This window comes from Phyllobates terribilis, unplaced genomic scaffold, assembly GCF_046119375.1.
Source record: "Phyllobates terribilis strain yellow unplaced genomic scaffold, ASM4611937v1 Scaffold_3__8_contigs__length_932513732, whole genome shotgun sequence".
NCBI lineage: Eukaryota > Metazoa > Chordata > Amphibia > Anura > Dendrobatidae > Phyllobates > Phyllobates terribilis.
In genome coordinates this window covers 391,675,076-391,695,971 of record NW_027362763.1, presented here as the reverse complement: position 1 = coordinate 391,695,971, position 20,896 = coordinate 391,675,076, and the positions used below count along the sequence as shown (strand labels likewise).

Below are 20,896 nucleotides of genomic sequence, written 5' to 3'. Positions count from 1 at the left end.
TGTGGACTTCAAAGGAAGGAAACATAAGTGAGGGAATCGGGGGGGGGGATGACCTGGAAAGCACATTGTGATGAAAGGAGGAAACCATCACCTTCACCCTGTCTGTTCTCAGGTCTGGTGGTATGTGAAAATTTCAGCCCACCAAACGAGAGAGCAGAAGCAGCGGTGGTGTGACTGCTGGATCCAGGTTTCTGTAGTAGCTAGAATGTTAAGGGAATTAAGGGATTTCTAAATTTGGACATATGTTATGCAATGATTTTCCTTATTATTGGAATAATATATAACTGCACATTAAAAAGCACTTTAAACTATTGCACGTGTGACTAGCACGCATGCTACCCTTAGCCAGGACTGAAGATATAGGAAATGAAATATCTGCTAGAGACTCCAGCACCAATTGGTCACATTGAGTAATTATCCAATTAGCACAAGGCCAGAGTAGGCATTGCTATGCAGGATAAACAAACCAGTGTGGAACAGATAGGCCATAAAACAGTGAAGGACCTAGCTTTGAACACTTTAAAACAGAAAGAAAGAAAAAACACAGGAGTAATGAAGCAATACCATGTAAAAAATCTTGCTTTAAAATATGGGTCTGTTCACACTTATCAGATAGCACACACACGGAAGGATGAGTAAATACCATGTAAAAAATCTTGCTATAAAATATGGGTCTGTTCACACATCAGATAGCGCGCACACACACGGTAGGATGAGTAAATACAATGACATGACATCTCATCTGGTTAGCACATAGTGGGACCATCATTTGTGTTGCAACAGTGCAATGACACAAAATACCAGGCTATGTGACCAAGAAGGAGGCGCATGGAGTGATACGTCCTATGACGGTCTCCACACTAATCTGATTCAATTTTAGATTGTTTGGGATGTCTTGGACTGCTGTGAAGATAAAGCAGCAGCCAACAAATGCTCAGCACCTCTTGTTTCCTTCAAGACTGTTGGAAAGCCAGTCCAGTGTTTTACCTGATAAAGCTGCTTGAGAGATTTGCGTGTACAGATGCCATCAGACAAAATAGAGGAATCTAAGGTTTAAAAGAAACCAGTCACATTATATATCGTTATTATTAACCCTATATCTGCAGTTAAATTACATTATAAAGGTGCCTGGCCGCAATACTGAAAGCACGTGTACCAAGAGAAAATGGACTTTATTCCTTTTCGGAGCTACCAACTTTGAGTCATACAGACATGACTGCTCCGCTTCAGTCACCGCTCACAGCACTGTGAGTAAGCACACTCCGATACTTTGACAGTTCGCTTTGCACTGCAGCTGTCAGTCAAAGTGCCAATGCGTGTATACTGCCGGTGCTCATGGTTCTGTGAGTGGTGACTGTAGCCGCGATGATTGCCTCTGACTGAAGGACGTCTTCTCCCGGGAGGAATAAAGTTAATTTGCTTCTGGGAACCATGCTTTCAGTATAGCAGCCAGGCATCTTTCTACAGCTATTTACCTGCACATTAACTCTATAACTGCAAATAAATAGTATTATCACCCAGTGTGACAGGTTCCATTTAGCACACGTTCTGGTTTGCTTCACGCATGGGTTTTATTTATTTATATTTTTTATCCATGTAAAATTGGTGACGTGTTCAATACTTATTTCACCTGCTGTATACACACACACACACGCGCACACACGCACTATAGGTAGCATTGAGTCCTAGGGATTTCTAAATTTGGACATATGTTATGCAATGATTCTCCTTATTATTGGAATGCGCACATTGTAGATTCAGAATAGAGGCAGCAATATCATAACAGATCATAAAAGAAATATATATATATATATATTGCTGCCTCTATTCTGAATCTACAATGTGCACATTCCAATAATAAGGAAAAACATTGCATAACATATGTCCAAATTTAGAAATCTCTAGGACTCAATGCTACCTATAGTGTGTGTGTGTGTATACAGCGGGTGAAATAAATATTGAACACGTCACTAATTTTCTAAGTAAATAGATTTCTAAAGGTGCTATTGAAATGAAATTCTCAACATATGTCGGTAACAATCCACACAGGCAAAGAAATTAAACCATAGATGTCCACAAATTAAGTTATAATAATAATGAGACATGATGCATCGAAAAAAGTATTGAATACTCTTACTGAAATTTATTTAATACCTCATACAAAAGCCTTTGTTGGTGATAACTGCTTCAAGACCCCTTCTGTATGGAGAAATTAGTCGCATGCATTGCTCAGTTGAGATTTTTGGCCCATTCTTGCACACAAACACTCTTCGTGGAAGGAGCCTACGGAACCATCAGGATTTGAACTTTGAGCTTTAGTTCCTTCCATAAATTTTCTATTGGATTCAGGTCAGATAATTGGCTGGGCCATTCTAGCAGCTTTATTTTCTTTCTCTAAAACCAATTGAGAGTTTCCTTGGCTGTATGTTTGGGATCATTGTCTTGTTTAAATGTCCACCGTCATTTCATTATCATCGTGATAGGTGGCAGCAGATTTATATCAGGAATGTCTCTGTAAATTTGTCCAGTCATCCTTCCTTCAGTTACATGAAGTTTTCCAGTGCCATATGCCGAAAAACAGCCCCACACCATGATGTTCCAACCTCCAAACTTCACTGTTTGTTTGGTGTTTTTGGGGTGATATGCAGTGCCTTTTGGCCTCCAAACATGGTGTGTATTATGGCATCCAAAGAGTCAAATTTTGGTCTCATCTGACCAGACTATATTTTTCCTGTATTTCACAGGCTTTTCTAAATGTTGTGTAGCAAAGTTTAAAAGTGATTGAACATGCTTTTTGGTTAGGAATGGAGTCTTGCATGTTGAGTGTGCATGCAGGCCATGGAGGTTCAGTGCATTACTTAGTTTTCTTGGAATCAGCTAGTACAATTGTTTCAAGGTCTTTTTTTAAGCTCTCCATGGGTGGTCCTTGACTCATGGTCAACTATTCTGATAATTCTTTTCTCTTCTCTGTCTGAAATCTTGCTGGGAGCACCTGGTCGTGGCTGGGTTTTGGTGAAATGATGTTCTTTCCACTTCTGAATTATGGCCCCAACAGTGTTCACTGGAACTATCTGTAGTTTTAGAAATCCTTCTGTAACCAATGCCATCAGTATGTTTTGCAACAATAAGGCTGCCAAGGTCTTGCGACAGCTCACTGGTTTTACCCATCATCGGATGTATCTTGTGTGGCACCTTGGTAAAAAGACACTTCTTTATAGGCCATCAGTTGAACCAGCTGATATTTTTCACTAGGCAGGATTGCTTTCTAATTACTGATAGATTGACAGCTGGTGTCATCACTTTCCATGGCTTTTTGCACCTCTTTCTTCATGCGGTCAATACTTTTTCCCTGTGTCAATTCTCATTATTACATGCAACTTAATGTTTGGACATCTATGGTATGATTTCTTTGCCTGTGTGGATTGAATGGGTTGTTACCGACAACTGGTGAGAAATATATTTACTTAGAAAATTGTTGACGTGTTCAATACTTATTTCACCCAGTGTGTGTGTATATATTATGTATATTTGTGTACATATATAGTTATATGTAGACTCCCTCATACCACATAATTATGTAGGCACCAACCTGTTCATCTAAAGTGGGCATTTTGTATTTCAATTCAGTTCTTCCTTGTTCTTTTTGTAACCAAAAAAGAAATTGAGAATCTTTTAATTAATGGAAAAAAATATTGCAGGAATTTAGTATATCATTTGAAAACTTTCAACATGTAATGAAAACAAGAAAGAAAAAATAATTACTGCTGTTTTGTAGTACGCAGTCAGTCTGGCGGAACAATTTATTGATAACACCACAGGCAGTGTGAAAAGAATGTATTTTAAGGGATCCAGAACTTGTCTTAAAACTACATTTACAGGTTATTACTAGTAATTATTTGAAACTTTCACTCAAGCAGACAAACTATAATAGTCTGTTTCTGTTTTATTGCCTATACCTAAAACTTGTGCCTGAATGTTATTTTATATGTTAAGACATATATGTGTATGTATATTTGTTTTAAATAATCTTCCTGTGCGTTGTTTGATGGTGTTAATAAACTAACCCACACTGACTAAATCATTTTTTTGTGCAATATATAACCCTACGTAATACTTTGAATCAGTGGCAGAAATAATTAATGCAATTTAATATATCACTCTATTAAGAAAGTTATAGGAGGACTAATTGGTTATGAGAAGTCTTGTAAATTAATTCACTTTGTTTATCTGTAATTAGAACAGTGACCTAGGCTTTACATTTGCTTTTCAACTTAGTTTCTTTTCTGCAAGTTTCCAATTGTGAGATGGTTCTAATCAGCATCTGTATGTCAAATTAGAGCCTTGTGATCAGATCTGTCAGGATTTGGCATGTTTTGTCCTTTTGGCGGCTCCATTGGGCCATAAAATGCAATAGAAGAATTGGCTTACCCATTTTTCTCATAAAATCACCAAAGAAAAAAAAAGGAATTAAGTCTCACCATTACGTCCCAAAGGAACGTAGTGAATTACATGAGAATGTCTCACTTTCAGATAAGAGCCTAAACATTACTTTTATATGGAATATTGTTATTTATCAGCCATGTATTATGTCCCTGTTAAATATGCTTCCCCATGAGGGAATGCAGCTGCTTCTAATGGGTTAATTTGAAAGAAGAGGACATAGCTGCATATAAAAGATTAATCTGCAATTTTAGGGATATCCACATGTCAAGGATTGATTTGCAAAAGTAATCAGCTGCCCTTAAAAGGTTAATCTAAGACTCATGCATTCTGTAATGGCCACAGTTTGAACATGCTCCTACACATTACACAGATACCAACTTATATTTGCATTCATTTCTTTGGTTTTGCTGTGGTCTCTTGTACTCTGTACAAATAGGGGGCTTGGCTCCCCTTTTTGAGCTAGGCATTTCATCTATGTAGCTTCCTATGGGCAGGTGTCTGAACAGTCAGGCCTGGGTCCTGCTCTGCCCCCATCTATATTGAGGTTGGCTGACATAAGGTGAGGTTTTAATACTAGAGATTGCACTGTCCCGAATGGGTACACCTTGTTGAATGGCTTTTGCGCTTTGTTGATCAAAATGTTAACTAGTTACTATATATTATTTACATGTAATATTGTTATTTACATGTATTATTACTATTTGTTTACTTACTAGAGAGTATATGGTCATTTTGATTTTATATTGTACACAACAGACAGCTACAGTAGTCTGTGCAGGTAGTTACCTTGGGTACTGTCTCTAACCGCATCCTGCTGTTCTGGAATCGATTGATCTTACATTAAATTGCCTTACTATTTAGTATTAAGTATAAAATAGTAGCACACATCTCCCCTGTGTCCTGTTCCAGGCCCCCATCCACATAAATTGGTATCTGCCAGCTTAGAGGCAGGAAGTATCACACAGCTGTCAAATTGATCAGACCGAGTTTGACTTCAGTCCCCACGCTCTTATAGCGCTAGAGTTATCACTAGTTGAGAAATTTTAAACTTTTTCAGGAGGCGATAGGTCTTTTTTAGCCAAGAATAGCTGTTCAAACTTCTGCTAGTAATTACTCAAACTATTGTAACTGCTAAAAAACATTGCAAATAACAATCTAGATGTTTTTGGCTGCAAATTAATTAGAAAACTGCACCGATCTACTTGTCTGCACAGTTTCAGCTTTTTAGCAGCCACCATGTGTGACCTTGACCTAAAATTTCCAGAATTGATGAAGGGAACAGGCTGTGGGTTCAGTTAATGTGATTACCAATACGAGACATAACATATTTATACATTTCATTGAGAATTAGGGTAAAGGATGGCAGGGTTCTTCAGATTGCATTTATTGCTCTATATTATATTCAGGAGCAGAATAAGTACTTGTTCACAAGACCAAGATGTAAATAAAGTGTACTTATTTTAACTTTTTTTTAACTTATTTCCCCCTAAACATGTTAAATCAGTGGTGATCTGAGTCGTTATACACCCACTAATCTCTCAAAAAACCTTCTGGCGTGCATAACTGATCAGCTCATGTATGAGCGCTCACAGAGCAGCTAGCCGGCCTAATACAAAGCGTAGTGTATGAGCTCGTACTCCAATCATAGACTTTCTATTCCGCCTGTACGTTGCTCCATGCAGGTGTTGAGCCTTGACTGTTCAGCATGGGTGTTTGTGTGTATGTATATATAGATATAAATATGTAGATATATTTGTCATATTTTGGTATGGATATCGATACCAGCATCATGACTTCTGCAGGAAAATATTGGACACTACTTTTGGTTTTTATAATCACTGTATATAATTTGTAGAAGGTAAAATGACAGTACTGCTATAGACACTTTGTACTGTATTGCCAATAGGTGTGTGTATATAAATTCTCTTTTTTCTCTCTTTTCCAGATCAGTGTACAATTACTAGAACATACTTGTTTCTGCATAAGTTTTGGTTTTTCGGCACCATCTATTACTTTGGCAATTGGGTGTTCATCGGGGTAAGTACAAATCCTTTGTTTAAGGCTCCTTTCAGAACCTCCATTGGAGATCCTGACAGAAATGCAGGATAACTGAATGCACCATTTCCATTTTCCTTACTTGTATGTCAGAGATGTATATTGTCTTCAGCTAATATCACAAAACAATAATCGCTACATTGTTATCTTAGTTTTGTCAGTTCAATTTCTTTACAGATACTCATCTAACAGGAAACAAACCTCTGAAATATTTTATTTCTTGGTTGTGAAAAAGTTTTAAAAAGGTTGGCTATAGACATAACATTTTTGAGTGGATCTCAATGTTTTCATTATGATCCACAGTCAATCAAACTTTGAAGGTACTGGGAATGATTAGTATAATTTTGCAAATGCTTAACTACTTTCTATTGAACAGTGCCAAGTGGCTTTGTGTATTCTTAAATTGGTTGTCCACCTTTTGGGGCAATTATTTTCTCTTAAATGCATGCAATTTAGGCTAAAAATAATTTGGCTGCTGGTGGAGAAACATGTGACTGGACCTGTATATCGGTCTGCTCTAATAGAAAAGCCATTTTCTCATGTAAGGATTTAAGTTGGACAAGACTAATGGACAGGTCTGGTCACCTATTCCGCCACCAGCTGCCATTTTATGGACTGGAGAGCTGTGCAGTCTTTGAGGGAAGCTTCAGTAACAAGACCAGGAGAAGAACCTGTCAAAGATATATAATAGGAAGTGCCACAAGATGTCCTCAAAAAATCTTATCCAATAAAGATAATGTGGCCGACCCCGTTGGCTCATTCTGCAGCCAGCAATAGACAGTGAAAAATTATTAGCGAAACCCAATTGCGAAAATGATTTCTAGCCCCAATTCCATGCATTCAAGTAAGAAAAAAAAATTGGCTCCAAAGGACACCCCCAACCCCCCACTGAAGGATTGGTTGTTTTGATTTATTTTTTTTTTAAATTACTTTTTCTCCTAATGTTATGTAAAGTTGCTTCTCCCCAATGGACATGTCATAATAAGTGATGTCGCAAATATAGGTACTCTGGATTACACATGCACTGTGATCAACTGTGCTTCAAATAATGTACATGCGCTTTGAGGGAGCACTTTAGCCTGCCCATGTACAGTACAGACCAAAAGTTTGGACACACCTTCTCATTTAAAGATTTTTCTGTATTTTCATGACTTTGAAAATTGTACATTCACACTGAAGGCATCAAAACTATGAATTAACACATGTGGAATTATATACTTAACAAAAAAGTGTGAAACAACTGAAAATATGTCTTATATTCTAGGTTCTTCAAAGTAGCCACCTTTTGCTTTGATGACTGCTTTGCACACTCTTGGCATTCTCTTGATGAGCTTCAAGAGGTAGTCACCGGAAAGTGCAGTTGCAAAAATCATCAAGCGCTACAAAGAAACTGGCTCATATGAGGACCGTCCCAGGAAAGGAAGACCAAGAGTCACCTCTGCTTCTGAGGATAAGTTTATGCGAGTCACCAGCCTCAGAAATCGCAGGTTAACAGCAGCTCAGATTAGAGACCAGGTCAATGCCACACAGAGTTCTAGCAGCAGACACATCTCTACAACAACCGTTAAGAGGAGACTTTGTGCAGCAGGCGTTCATAGTAAAATAGCTGCTAGGAAACCACTGCTAAGGACAGGCAACAAGCAGAAGAGACTTGTTTGGGCTAAAGAACACAAGGAATGGACATTAGACCAGTGGAAATCTGTGCTTTGGTCTGATGAGTCCAAATTTGAGATCTTTGGTTCCAACCACCGTGTCTTTGTGTGACGCAGAAAAGGTGAACGGATGGACTCTACATGCCTGGTTCCCAACGTGACGCATGGAGGAGGAGGTGTGGTGGTGTTGGGGGGGGGTTTGCTGGTGACACTGTTGGGGATTTATTCAAAATTGAAGGCATACTGAACCAGAATGGCTACCACAGCATCTTGCAGCGGCATGCTATTCCATCCGGTTTGCGTTTAGTTGGACCATCATTTATTTTTCAACAGGACAATGACCCCAAACACACCTCCAGGCTGTGTAAGGGCTATTTGACCAAGGAGAGTGATGGGGGGCTACGCCAGATGACCTGGCCTCCACAGTCACCAGACCTGAACCCAATCGAGATGGTTTGGGGTGAGCTGGACCGCAGAGTGAAGGCAAAAGGGCCAACAAGTGTTAAGCATCTCTGGGAACTCCTTCAAGATTGTTGGAAGACCATTTCCAGTGACTACCTCTTGAAGCTCATCAAGAGAATGCCAAGAGTGTGCAAAGCAGTCATCAAAGCAAAAGGTGGCTACTTTGAAGAACCTAGAATATAAGACGTATTTTCAGTTGTTTCACACTTTTTTGTTAAGTATATAATTCCACATGTGTTAATTCATAGTTTTTTTTGCCTTCAGTGTGAATGTACAGTTTTCAAAGTCATGAAAATACTGAAAAATCTTTAAATGAGAAGGTGTGTCCAAACTTTTGGTCTGTACTGTATGTGACGTTTCTTATGATTACGTACCCACCGGGAAAGAACTCAAGCAGAAAAAAAATTAAACTGTAGCAAGAAAGGTAAATCTGTTAGGAAATGTTTAGCAAGATTATATAATAAAAATGTTTTATTTGGATATAAAGTAATTTTTAAAAACTTTGTCCCAAACATCCACTTTTGATCTACTACTATGATTTATATGACAAATTTAATCTTAAGCTGATCTAATGGCATGGTTTCACAACTGATTTGGACATTACAATCGATTGCCAGAGGTTTTCTGTAGCACTAAAAGGGTTTCTCCATTTTAGTGCGTATGGCTTCCCGAGTTCCCAGTTTACTGCTTTCTGGGGGTTGATGCCCTTCTGCTTGGTTGTTAGTTGAGACCAACATACTGTGCATTCTTTTATGCTGCTATATGATGCAACTTTGTCTCTACGGCATTGAATGAGCACAGTGGCACTGAATCTGGCCAGGATTGGGAGCAGACAGTGCTTTTTCGTAGAGATGAGCAAACCCAAACTGTAAATTTCGGGGTTCATACTGGATACCTAGTGACCGGTGCTGACCTCTGAACACTGACTTCTCCCAGAAGTCCATTTTAGTGTTTGGAGTTCGGATGCTGGGGGAGAGGGATAGAGGGAGACACTGACTAACTCTGGGGGGGGGTTCTCTGCTTCCTTTGTCAGGCCCCTAGCCCTTACTACCACCATTCTACAGCACCAATGTTAGGGTCCCCATTGACTTCTATAGGGTTCTGGTTCAAGTTAAGATAGAGTTCTGGTACCCAAACTCTGGACTAAAGTTCGATCGAGCCCGACCATTGACGGGTCCGCTCATCTCTACTTTTTAGTTATCTTGGCGAGATTCAGAGCAATGCTTACAGGTTCTATTTGAAAAAGCTTGTAAGCACTGTGCATGATCACTCGGCCAGTAACCTAGGCTGAGATGTTAAAAATAAAATTAAAAATCACTCTACTTCTTGAACATGCCGAGTATTTTTAATAAGTAAATTGCAAAGTTTCTATTTTTCAATCTTTTTGCTATTATACATATGAAATAACACATGAATAACCATTTAAAGAGTTATTCTCTTCCTGTTTGATCAGGGGTGCACCACCTCTTGGCTTCTAGAGATGAGCGGTGTTCGACTAGAACTGTTCGCCAATCTCAAATTCGAGCTGTTTTGGGCGGTGTTCGAGTTGTTCGACGAACCCGAACGATTTGCAAAAAATTCGGCTGTTAGAGGTTATGTTCGATAACTGTTTGTGCACCAAAAGCGTGTCCTGCATGTCTGGCGCTATTTTGAGCACCAATCATGCAGGGATGGTCTGCCACTCACTGTAATGCCACAGCCATGGTGGTTGTGGCATTACAGTGATTGCCCAAATCGATGGGAACAGTGCCAACAGTGAAACATGAAAAGCCGGCAATTCATCAGCGGCGTACACAGGTACCCGACAATTTAGAACCGAAAGAATAGAGCTTCACACATAGATTAGATAGATAGAAACATGTCAGTCACACATATAAGAAGCACAGTGACAGTGTTGCTTACTGTACTTGTCATTTAGTGTAAAGGATTTATCAAAAAAAATAATAGTGTTTTCATGCACCGTCTCTTTAAAAAAGCCGGCCGGCAATTCAGCAGCGGTACCCGACAATTTATAACAGACAGAATAGAGCTTCACACATAGATTAGATAGATAGAAACATGTCAGTCACATATATATGAAGTACAGTGACAGTGTTGCTTACTGTACTTGTCATTTAGTGTAAAGGATTTATTAAAAAAAAATAATAGTGTTTTCATGCACCGTCTCTTTAAAAAAGCCGGCAGGCAATTCAGCATCTGTACCCGACAATTTAGAATAGAAGGAATAGAGAATCACACATAGATTAGATAGATAGAAACATGTCAGTCACATATATATGAAGTACAGTGACAGTGTTGATTACTGTACTTGTCATTTAGTGTTAAAATAAAGGATTTATTTAAAAAAAAATTGGCGTGGGGATCCCCATAATTTTAGGCTCTAGCGGAGGTTAACCAGACGGCTGGGGCAGATGTTTGAAGCCTGGGAAGGGGGTAATACCCACGGAGCTTCCCAGGCTACTAATATCAGCCCCCAGCGGAATACCTAGCCTTTACTAGCTATTAAAATGGGGGACCCCCCAAAAAAATGACGTGGGGTCCCCCCTATTTTAATAGCTAGCAAAGGCTAGGCCGACAGCTGGGGTCTGATATTAATAGCCCAGGAAGGGTTCCATGAATATTGGCCCCCTCCCAGGCTAGAAACACCAGCCGTCAGCCGCCCCAGAAATGGCGCATCCTTAGGATGCGCCAATTCTGGCACTTAGCCTAGCTCTTCCCACTGCCCTGTAGCGGTGGCAGTGGGGTAATAGGGTTGGGGTTGATGTCAGCTTATAATGCCAGCTGACATCAAGCCCAGGTTAGTAATGGAGAGGCGTCTATAAGACACCCCCATTACTAACCCCATAGTCAAAGTTAAAAGAAAACACAAACACCCAGAATAAAGTCCTTTAATTGAAATAAAGACACAATCCTTTATTGTTCTAAATTAAACCATACTTACCGTCACGCCCATTCCAGCTGAAGCCAACGATCTCCTGCAATAAAAGAAAAATAATAAAGCAACCTCATCCTTACCTTTCCATGGTTCCCACGACAGCTTCAGCTCTGCTACATCGAGATAACAGGCTGGACCGCAGCAGAACGCTGCCATCCAGCCTGTCATCCCGCAGACACTGAGAAGCGCAGGCATGCTTGCGCTCCTCAGTCTCTCACTGTGACGGCATCCAGATGAGCCGAGGTCATGTCCAATGAACTCGGCGCACCTCATGCACGTCACTGACAGCGTGGGAGAATTCTCCTGCACTCAGCACTTCAGCGTGAGAATTCTCCCACGCTGTCAGTGACGTACATGAGGTCAGCTGAGTTCATTGGACATGAATGAGCTCACCTCATGCACGTCACTGACAGCGTGGGAGAATTCTCACGCTGTAGCGCTGAGTGCAGGAGAATTTTCCCACGCTGTCAGTGACGTGCATGAGGTGAGCTGAGTTCATTGGACATGAATGAGCTCACCTCATGCACGTCACTGACAGCGTGGGAAAATTCTCCTGCACTCAGCGCTTCAGCGTGAGAATTTTCCCACGCTGTCAGTGACGTGCATGAGGTGAGCTCATTCATGTCCAATGAACTCAGCTGACCTCATGTACGTCACTGACAGCGTGGGAGAATTTTCACGCTGAAGTGCTGAGTGCAGGAGAATTCTCCCACGCTGTCAGTGACGTGCATGAGGTGAGCTGAGTTCATTGGACATGACCTCGGCTCATCTTTATGTCGTCACAGCGAGACACTGAGGAGCGCAAGCATGCCTGCGCTTCTCAGTGTCCGCGGGATGACAGGCTGGATGGCAGCTTTCTGCTGCGGTCCAGCCTGTCATCTCGATGTAGCAGAGCTGAAGCTGTCGTGGGAACCATGGAAAGGTAAGGATGAGGTTGCTTAATTATTTTACTTTTATTGCAGAAGACATTGGCTTCAGCTGGAATGGGCGTGACGGTAAGTATGGTTTAATTTAGAACAATAAAGAATTGTGTGTTTATTTCAATTAAAGGACTTTATTCTGGGTGTTGTGTTTTTTTTAAATACTTTACTAGAAATTCATGGTGGTCATGTCTAATATTGGCGTGACCCCATGAATTTCGGGCTTAGGGCCAGCTGATAATGCCAAGCTGGCCTTAACCCCTTTATTACCCAGTGAGCCACCGCACCAGGGCCCTGGATGAGTTGGGTACAGCGCCAGAAGATGGCGCTTCTATGAACGCGCCATTTTCTGGGGCGGCTGCGGACTGCAATTTGCAGCGGGTGGGGCCCAGAAAGCTTGGGCCTCCCTGCGCTGCAGATTCCAGCTCCCAGCTGCCTAGTTGTACCTGGCTGGGCACAAAAATAGGGCGAAGCCCCACGCATTTTTTTTTTTAATTATTTCATGAAATTCATGGAATAATTAAGAAAAAAAGGGCTTCCCTATATTGTTGTGTCCAACCAGGTACAAATAGGCAGCTGGTGGTTCCTGCCTGCTGTACCTGACTGGACACAAATATAGGGCGAAGCCCCACGTCAATTTTTTTTAAATTATTTCAGGAAATTCATGAAATAATGAAAAAAAAATTGATGTGGGGCTTCGCCCTATATTTGTGTCCAGTCAGGTACAGCAGGCAGGAACGGGCTGCTCCCAACCACCAGCTGCCTATTTGTACCTAGCCGGACACAACAATATAGGGAAGCCCTTTTTTTCTTAATTATTCCATGAATTTCATGAATTTAAAAAAAAAATACGTGGAGCTTCGCCCTATTTTTGTGTCCAGCCAGGTACAACTAGGCAGCTGGGGGCTGGAATCTGCAGCGCAGGGAGGCCCAAGCTTTCTGGGCCCCACCCGCTGCAAATTGCAGTCCGCAGCCGCCCTGGAAAATGGCGCGTTCATAGAAGCGCCATCTTCTGGCGCTGTACCCAACTCATCCAGGGCCCTGGTGCGGTGGCTCACTGGGTAATAAAGGGGTTAAGGCCAGCTTGGCATTATCGGCTGGCCCTAAGCCCGAAATTCATGGGGTCACGCCAATATTAGACATGACCACCATGAATTTCTAGTAAAGTATTTAAAAAAAACACAAACACCCAGAAAAAAGTCCTTTAATTGAAATAAACACACAATTCTTTATTGTTCTAAATTAAACCATACTTACCGCCACGCCCATTCCAGCTGAAGCCAATGATCTCCTGCAATAAAAGTAAAATAATAAAGCAACATCATCCTTACCTTTCCATGGCTCCCACGACAGCTTCAGCTCTGCTACATCGAGATGACAGGCTGGACCACAGCAGAACGCTGCCATCCAGCCTGTCATCCCGCAGACACTGAGAAGAGCAGGCATGCTTGCGCTCCTCAGTGTCTGGCTGTGACGGCATCCAGATGAGCCGAGGTCATGTCCAATGAGCTCGGCGCACCTCATGCACGTCACTGACAGCGTGGGAAAATTCTCACGCTGAAGCGCTGAGTGCAGGAGAATTTTCCCACGCTGTCAGTGACGTACATGAGGTGAGCCGAGTTCATTGTCGGCTCATCTGGATGCCGTCACAGTCAGACACTGAGGAGCGCAAGCATGCCTGCGCTTCTCAGTGTCTGCGTGATGACAGGCTGGATGGCAGCGTTCTGCTGCGGTCCAGCCTGTCATCTCGATGTAGCAGAGCTGAAGCTGTCCTGGGAACCATGGAAAGGTAAGGATGAGGTTGCTTCATTATTTTTCTTTTATTGCAGGAGATCGTTGGCTTCAGCTGGAATGGGCGTGATGGTAAGTATGGTTTAATTTAGAACAATAAAGAATTGTGTCTTTATTTCAATTAAAGGACTTTATTCTGGGTGTTTGTGTTTTTTTTTTAACTTTGACTATGGGGTTAGTAATGGGGGTGTCTTATAGACGCCTCTCCATTACTAACCTGGGCTTGATGTCAGCTGGCATTATAAGCTGACATCAACCCCAACCCTATTACCCCCTGCCACCGCACCAGGGCAGCGTGGAAGAGCGAGGCTAAGTGCCAGAATTGGCGCATTCTATGGATGCGCCATTTCTGGGGCGGCTGACGGCTGGTGTTTCTAGCCTGGGAGGGGGCCAATATTCATGGCTCCCTTCCTGGGCTATTAATATCAGCCCCCAGCTGTCTGCCTAGCCTTTGCTAGCTATTAAATTAGGGGGGACCCCACGTCATTTTTTTGGGGGGGGGGGGTCCTCCATTTTAATAGCTAGTAAAGGCTAGGTATTCAGCTGGGGGCTGATACTAGTAGCCTGAGAAGCTCCGTGGGTATTACCCCCTTCCCAGGCTTCAAACATCTGCCCCAGCTGTCTGCTTAACCTCCGCTAGAGACTAAAATTACGGGGAACCCCACGCCAATTTTTTTTAATAATAAATCCTTTATTTTAATACTAAATGACAAGTACAGTAACCAACACTATCACTGTACTTATTATATATGTGACTGACCTGTTTCTATCTATCTAATCTATGTGTGAAGCTCTATTCTGTCTGTTATAAATTGTCGGGTACAGATGCTGAATTGACGGCCGGCTTTTTTAAAGAGACAGTGCACGAAAACACTATTATTTTTTTTGATAAATCCTTTACACTAAATGACAATTACAGTAAGCAACACTGTCACTGTACTTCGTGTATATGTGGCTGACATGTTTCTATCTATCTAATCTATGTGTGATTCTCTATTCCTTCTATTCTAAATTGTCGGGTACCGCTGCTGAATTGCCGGCCGGCTTTTTTAAAGAGACGGTGCACGAAAACTCTATTATATTTTTTAATAAATCCTTTACACTAAATGACAAGTACAGTAAGCAACACTGTCACTGTACTTCATATATATGTGACTGACATGTTTCTATCTATCTAATCTATGTGTGATGCTCTATTCCTTCATGTCTAAATTGTCGGGTACCGGTGTATGCCGCTGCTGAATTGCCGGCCGACTTTTTTAAAGAAAGCGTCTTCTGAGCAGTTTGTGAGCTTTTGGACACCTTTGAAGGTGTTTTCTATGTGTTCCTATGTGTTTTTGTTTGCCTGCCATTGGTTTTAACGGTGTTCGGTGTTCTAAGGTGTTCGACGAACAGTTCGACGAACAGTTCCTCGAACATCCCGGTGTTCGACGAACCGAACCCGAACACTACGGGGGTGGCTCAACACTATTGGCTTCCTAGTTGCTGTGGAGGCGTGCGATCCTGCTTGAATGTCAGATTGGGCCAGTGGCATCAATGCAGCATTGGGCTGAATTGTGCACACCCAATGTTGCCTTTTGAGGGTATTTTGCCAGTGTAGCATCAGAAGTTCAGTGGCACTGACGCTGGCAGGGTTTGAGAGCTTCTCTTCCAGCTTCACTGCTGTGCTTGCAACCTCTATTGTGAAGGCATGGCAAGAACTACACCTGTTCACCTACCACTGCAGTGGTGGCTGGTGTCCTAAACAGCAAGTTTTTAACTCTATAATTTAAAAAAAATAATCTTTTATCTTGAGAACAGAGTAATTTAATAACAAATGTCAGTTACTTGATTTTGCAATTTCACCTATATAAGAAGATGGGAATAACTCTTTAATGTAAAACTACTAGATTATCACAATATCATGCAGTGACAAACTTAGCGCTGCTACAACCTTAGTGCAAGACAAATATTTTCCTGGTTAATCTCACCCCTAATTTCTGTCATTTCATTTTAATTGCAGGTGTTCATTATTGGATTTATTGTCTCCTGCTGCAAAGGGAAGAAATCCGTTATTGAAGGGGAAGTGGAAGATGATGATTCTGATCTAAGTGATGATGAAGACCCATCACACATATATTCCTAATATGCAGTATTTCTATGATTTGTTCAAATTACTTTTTAAGTTGAAAATATAATCAAATACTGGTGTATTTTTAATTGATTGGTTGCAGAGTAATTGGCATGTTAAAAGAATAAAACGGGCTTAAACACAAACTTAAAGTGTTACTAATATTTGTTTCAGGTACTAAAATATATGTAAAATACTGCATCTAAAACTGAAAATGTATGTAATGCTAAAATATTCTGAACTATGCACTAAAAGAAACTGATGCCAATAGAAACCCTGCCATTGTACCTCCTGTTCAATCTCTAGAGTTCCAAATGTATTCTTTAAACTGTGTAATAGTAAATTATCAGCTCTTGTTTTCATTTTTCTTTTTTTTCTCTTTGTAGACATTTTTTCTTTCAAACTACTGACACTTTAATTTATAAAATAAATTGACATGTGTGAAATTTTATATATGGCTAATAAAAGAGGTTACTATGTCTTGAACAATGCTATGTACTGTTAGTGTTTTTCCTTGCATGAAATCCAGAAAAAGAGAAAACTGTGGGGGGGGGGGGGCTGATAGTGATAGTAGAGTTTAGGTAGTTGGCAGAGTGGAGCGTGAATGTGGGGTGGTATTTGTGAATTAGTGAGGTGTAGTAATGAACAGAAGTGAATTGGGTTTTATTTTTTATTCAAAAAGCTTCTCTTCTGTTCAGAGGAGACTAACAAAACTCCTGGTCATGTTTTGAGGTTCTTCTGTGGATCAGACATGGACTAGTAAGTTTGCGGTTTCAAGTAGTTGGCACTAAAATCTGATTTTCTCCAATAACTCTCCATGACAGCACCATACTAGGAGTTTTACTCCATGCCCTAGTAGGAACAGGAAACGGGATAAATGGCCTCTCCAACCCTCAGTGTTTTACCTGTCCCTGTGGGACATGTAAAAGTTAGCCTGTTAAGGTTTAGGTTTTTGGTAGAGTATTAGTAAAGTTCTTTGTTGTCATGGAAAGCTGAGTTTGGTCTTCCTCCTCATATTGCTTTTCCTGTCTTCTTTGGCTCCAATACTTGCCATCTTTCCTGTTACTATCCCAGTAATGCTTGAATGGGATTGTTTTTTCTGGCATCAATCTTCCCTCAGCTCCCATGCAGTTTCTCCTCTTGGATACCTCTTCATTTTACTTCTCCTCTTGGAGATTAGAGTGGCGCAGCCTGACATCCAGCCTGTCCTGTACTTTGCATCATGTGATGGGTGCTTTTGGTTTGTAGAAAATGATAATATATGGCACTCTTGCAGTAATTGAATCAGGTGCAAAAGGAGGGTATCCAACCCATATATCATATAGAGCAGAAAAACTTGGCACTCTTTGAAAATAAGTTCCTTTTTGAATGCTTTAGGTATGGAACTCCCAGAAAAACGCGCATGTGTGTGCGACAGTCGCTTGAGGAGAGCATTCAGTTCTGATGAAGGTCTGTATCAGGACCGAAAACGTTTAACGCTATATGAATGCAAATAAAAGGAACTTATTTTCAAAGAGTGCCAAGTTTTTCTGCTCTATATGCTTTTGGTTTGTGTGTTGAGAAGATCCATAAGCTAATTCTTGAAGAATGGGAATATCCAGAAAAGCACTTTATCTGTTCCACATGAATTTAAACATCGATTTAATTTTGATCCAGATCAAGTAAAAACGATAGAGATCAAAGTGGCAAAAGTATCTTAAAAAAACTGAGAACTCAACACTAATGTGTTGTTACGTCTGTCACAGGCTCAAAAAGGCTACTTCAGACAGACTTGGCACATGTCTGAGGAACCCTGACCTTAACCCTTTAAACCTTGTACAGGTATCTGGTCCTACAATCGGGTCCACTGGATTACTTTCACAGAAGGGTTGCAGCCATACCATATGCAAGCGTAGTCGTCAAAAGAGGAAAAAACTCACTAGTAACATAAGGGACCAAATCAGAAGGCAAGCGGGTGGTCAGAAAGCAGCATATACAGAATAGCACACAGGAACAAATAAGTGACGAGGTATAGCTGAACTAATTAACTGGCAGTTAGAAACTTATGGTGTTTTTATAGGAAAGTTCCATCCATGACTCCCAGCAGAGGACCAATTACATACTGAAGAAAAATACAGGTGGACAGGAACTGGACAACTAGTTTCAGCAATCTAAAAAACAAAACTGCCACACGCTTCCCACATCCAGCAGTAATGGTGGTACTACTGCCACTCTGTTGGGCTTGTAGCTGCTTGTTTAGACACATATGTGACCGGTATCCTATTAATCGAAAAGCTGGTAGCCTTTCACAAAAACCCCTGGGACACTTTTGCTCTACTGAATTACAAAGGTTTCCACTACTAGCACAGCAACAGTCCAAGTTTTACTGGATTAATCAACTGGAAGATCAACTTAGAGAAGGAACTTGTAGAGAATACATTTTTCATTCTCCTCCTCCTCTTAAAACAGCTGCAGGATTCCCAGCAGACTCCTTCGAAGAATCAGAGTGGTAGAAAGCATATCGATGTTGTTTAATGCAGCAAGAAGGGCTCTATGGCTGAAAATGTGGACAGCGAATGCTATATCAAACTCCATTTTTTTTTCATCTCTTGCCAAAGGGAATATGCGTTTGATTCAACTCTTGACACAATTCTTGAAAAAGCCACACAGATAAAGTTCTTAGAGAACCTAAAGTTCATAAGAGAACATTACCTTTTAGTCTCCCTTAGAACCTTCAACAATAATATATAGGGGAAAAATTGTAGATGGAAGTTTCCAAAAGTTGGAAAGGTAAAAAGTATATTATTCAGGCAAAGTAGACAAAATTAGGACAACAGTCAAGCGGAAGTACAGATTTTCATCTTCAATGTTGAAACATTGACTTGGAGATAGGGAGAGACAATTTAACCAATTTGTGTTGCCTGTTCTGATTAGTCTGTGAAGTCATCGTCCTCCTGTGTTGCTGTCTTAGTGGGTTCCTATAATGTATTTACTAGTAAGGATAGTTCTATTTTTCTGGAGGAGAACTAATTTGTATTAGTTAAAATAAGTATTTTGATATACATTTTATTAAGTTCATTCATATTCCTGGGCCCCTCGCAATCCTCAGAATCGAGGCTGATTGTACTAGCCATATTTTTTTACACTGGACAGTGCTTTCACTGTGCTGTTGGAATGGAATAGTATTGCACTTACTAATCATGTAAACTTGATGAAAAGATTGGTTTGATTTTGTAATATATCTTGTTTAAACATTTGAAAATAATCTAAATGTGAATGACATCGCTTGTCTTGATACTAAATTGAGTATTGCTAGAAGTGTATTGTCTGCTGAAAAAGTTTGAGCGCTGGAGTCTCCTTTTTAAGATTGTTTGTATGAACTAAAATTTAGGATCAGTATACACCGACAAGTAATATAAGACATTGAATTATCAATTATGCATAATGGAAAAAAACATGCTAATTCTATGCTTGTTACAAGAATTTTCATTAGGTTAAAGCTGGCAAAAATATAAGTGTTATTTTTAGCCCATCAAGCTTTTCTGGCAACCAGAAGCTCTGAAGCACTTGAACCCACACAACAGGATATCAGAAACAAGCGTTGTACCAGAAATAGATTTTCATTGGCAGTAGCATATAGCTGATCCGTCATGCAATGTATAAATTGATTTTTAAAATAACATTTCATAGTAAAATGTGCACTACACTTTCATATACAGTTTAGATTGGATGTAAGTGTTTAGATAAAAATTGGAATGACAATAAGCGCAATATGCTTTTATCGGGATTACAAAGGAAAGTGTAAAATGGGATTTGCTCACCTGGGGGGGTTGTTAAAGTCACAACGCTTTTATTAGCTTTTAAGCAAAGATGACTGCTACAGATTCATCAAACCGATAGTAAACAAACGAGTTTCGAGGTGATCATACCTCTTCATCAGGACAAACTCCTGATGAAAAAGTATTATCACCTCGAAACGCGTTGACAAAACCGCATCCAATACCGTATCTGGTCTCCTATTGTATATTGGATCCTCGGCAGCACAGGTTTTATATCCACTTTCACCTCCAAGTTTGCTTACTAGATTGGATGTAATGCATTCTTGTAAGTTACATGTAAGTACAGTACAGACCAAAAGTTTGGACACACCTTCTCATTTAAAGATTTTTCTGTATTTTCATGACTATGAAAATTGTACATTCACACTGAAAGCATCAAAACTATGAATTAACACATGTGGAATTATATACTTAACAAAAAGGTCCAGCTCACCCCAAACCATCTCGATTGGGTTCACGTCTGGTGACTGTGGAGGCCAGGTCATCTGGCGTAGCACCCCATCACTCTCCTTCTTGGTCAAATAGCTCTTACACAGCCTGGAGGTATGTTTGGGGTCATTGTCCTGTTGAAAAATAAATGATGGTCCAGCTAAACGCAAACCGGATGGAATAGCATGCCGCTGCAAGATGCTGTGGTAGCCATGCTGGTTCAGTATGCCTTCAATTTTGAATAAATCCCCAACAGTGTCACCAGCAAAGCACCCCCACAC

General features: G+C 40.6%; 1 protein-coding gene across 1 annotated transcript in view; it reads left to right on the top strand.

Annotated features, from left to right (window-relative positions):
• Positions 1–16,859, top strand: part of LMBRD1 (LMBR1 domain containing 1) — a 227,987-nt gene extending 211,128 nt beyond the window's left edge. The window contains exons 15-16 of the mRNA XM_073675501.1: positions 6,389–6,480; positions 16,261–16,859. Coding sequence (XP_073531602.1) covers positions 6,389–6,480; positions 16,261–16,383 — 215 coding nt within the window. The 3' untranslated portion in view covers positions 16,384–16,859. The remainder of the gene's footprint in view (positions 1–6,388; positions 6,481–16,260) is intronic.
• Positions 16,860–20,896: the final 4,037 nt, after the last annotated feature.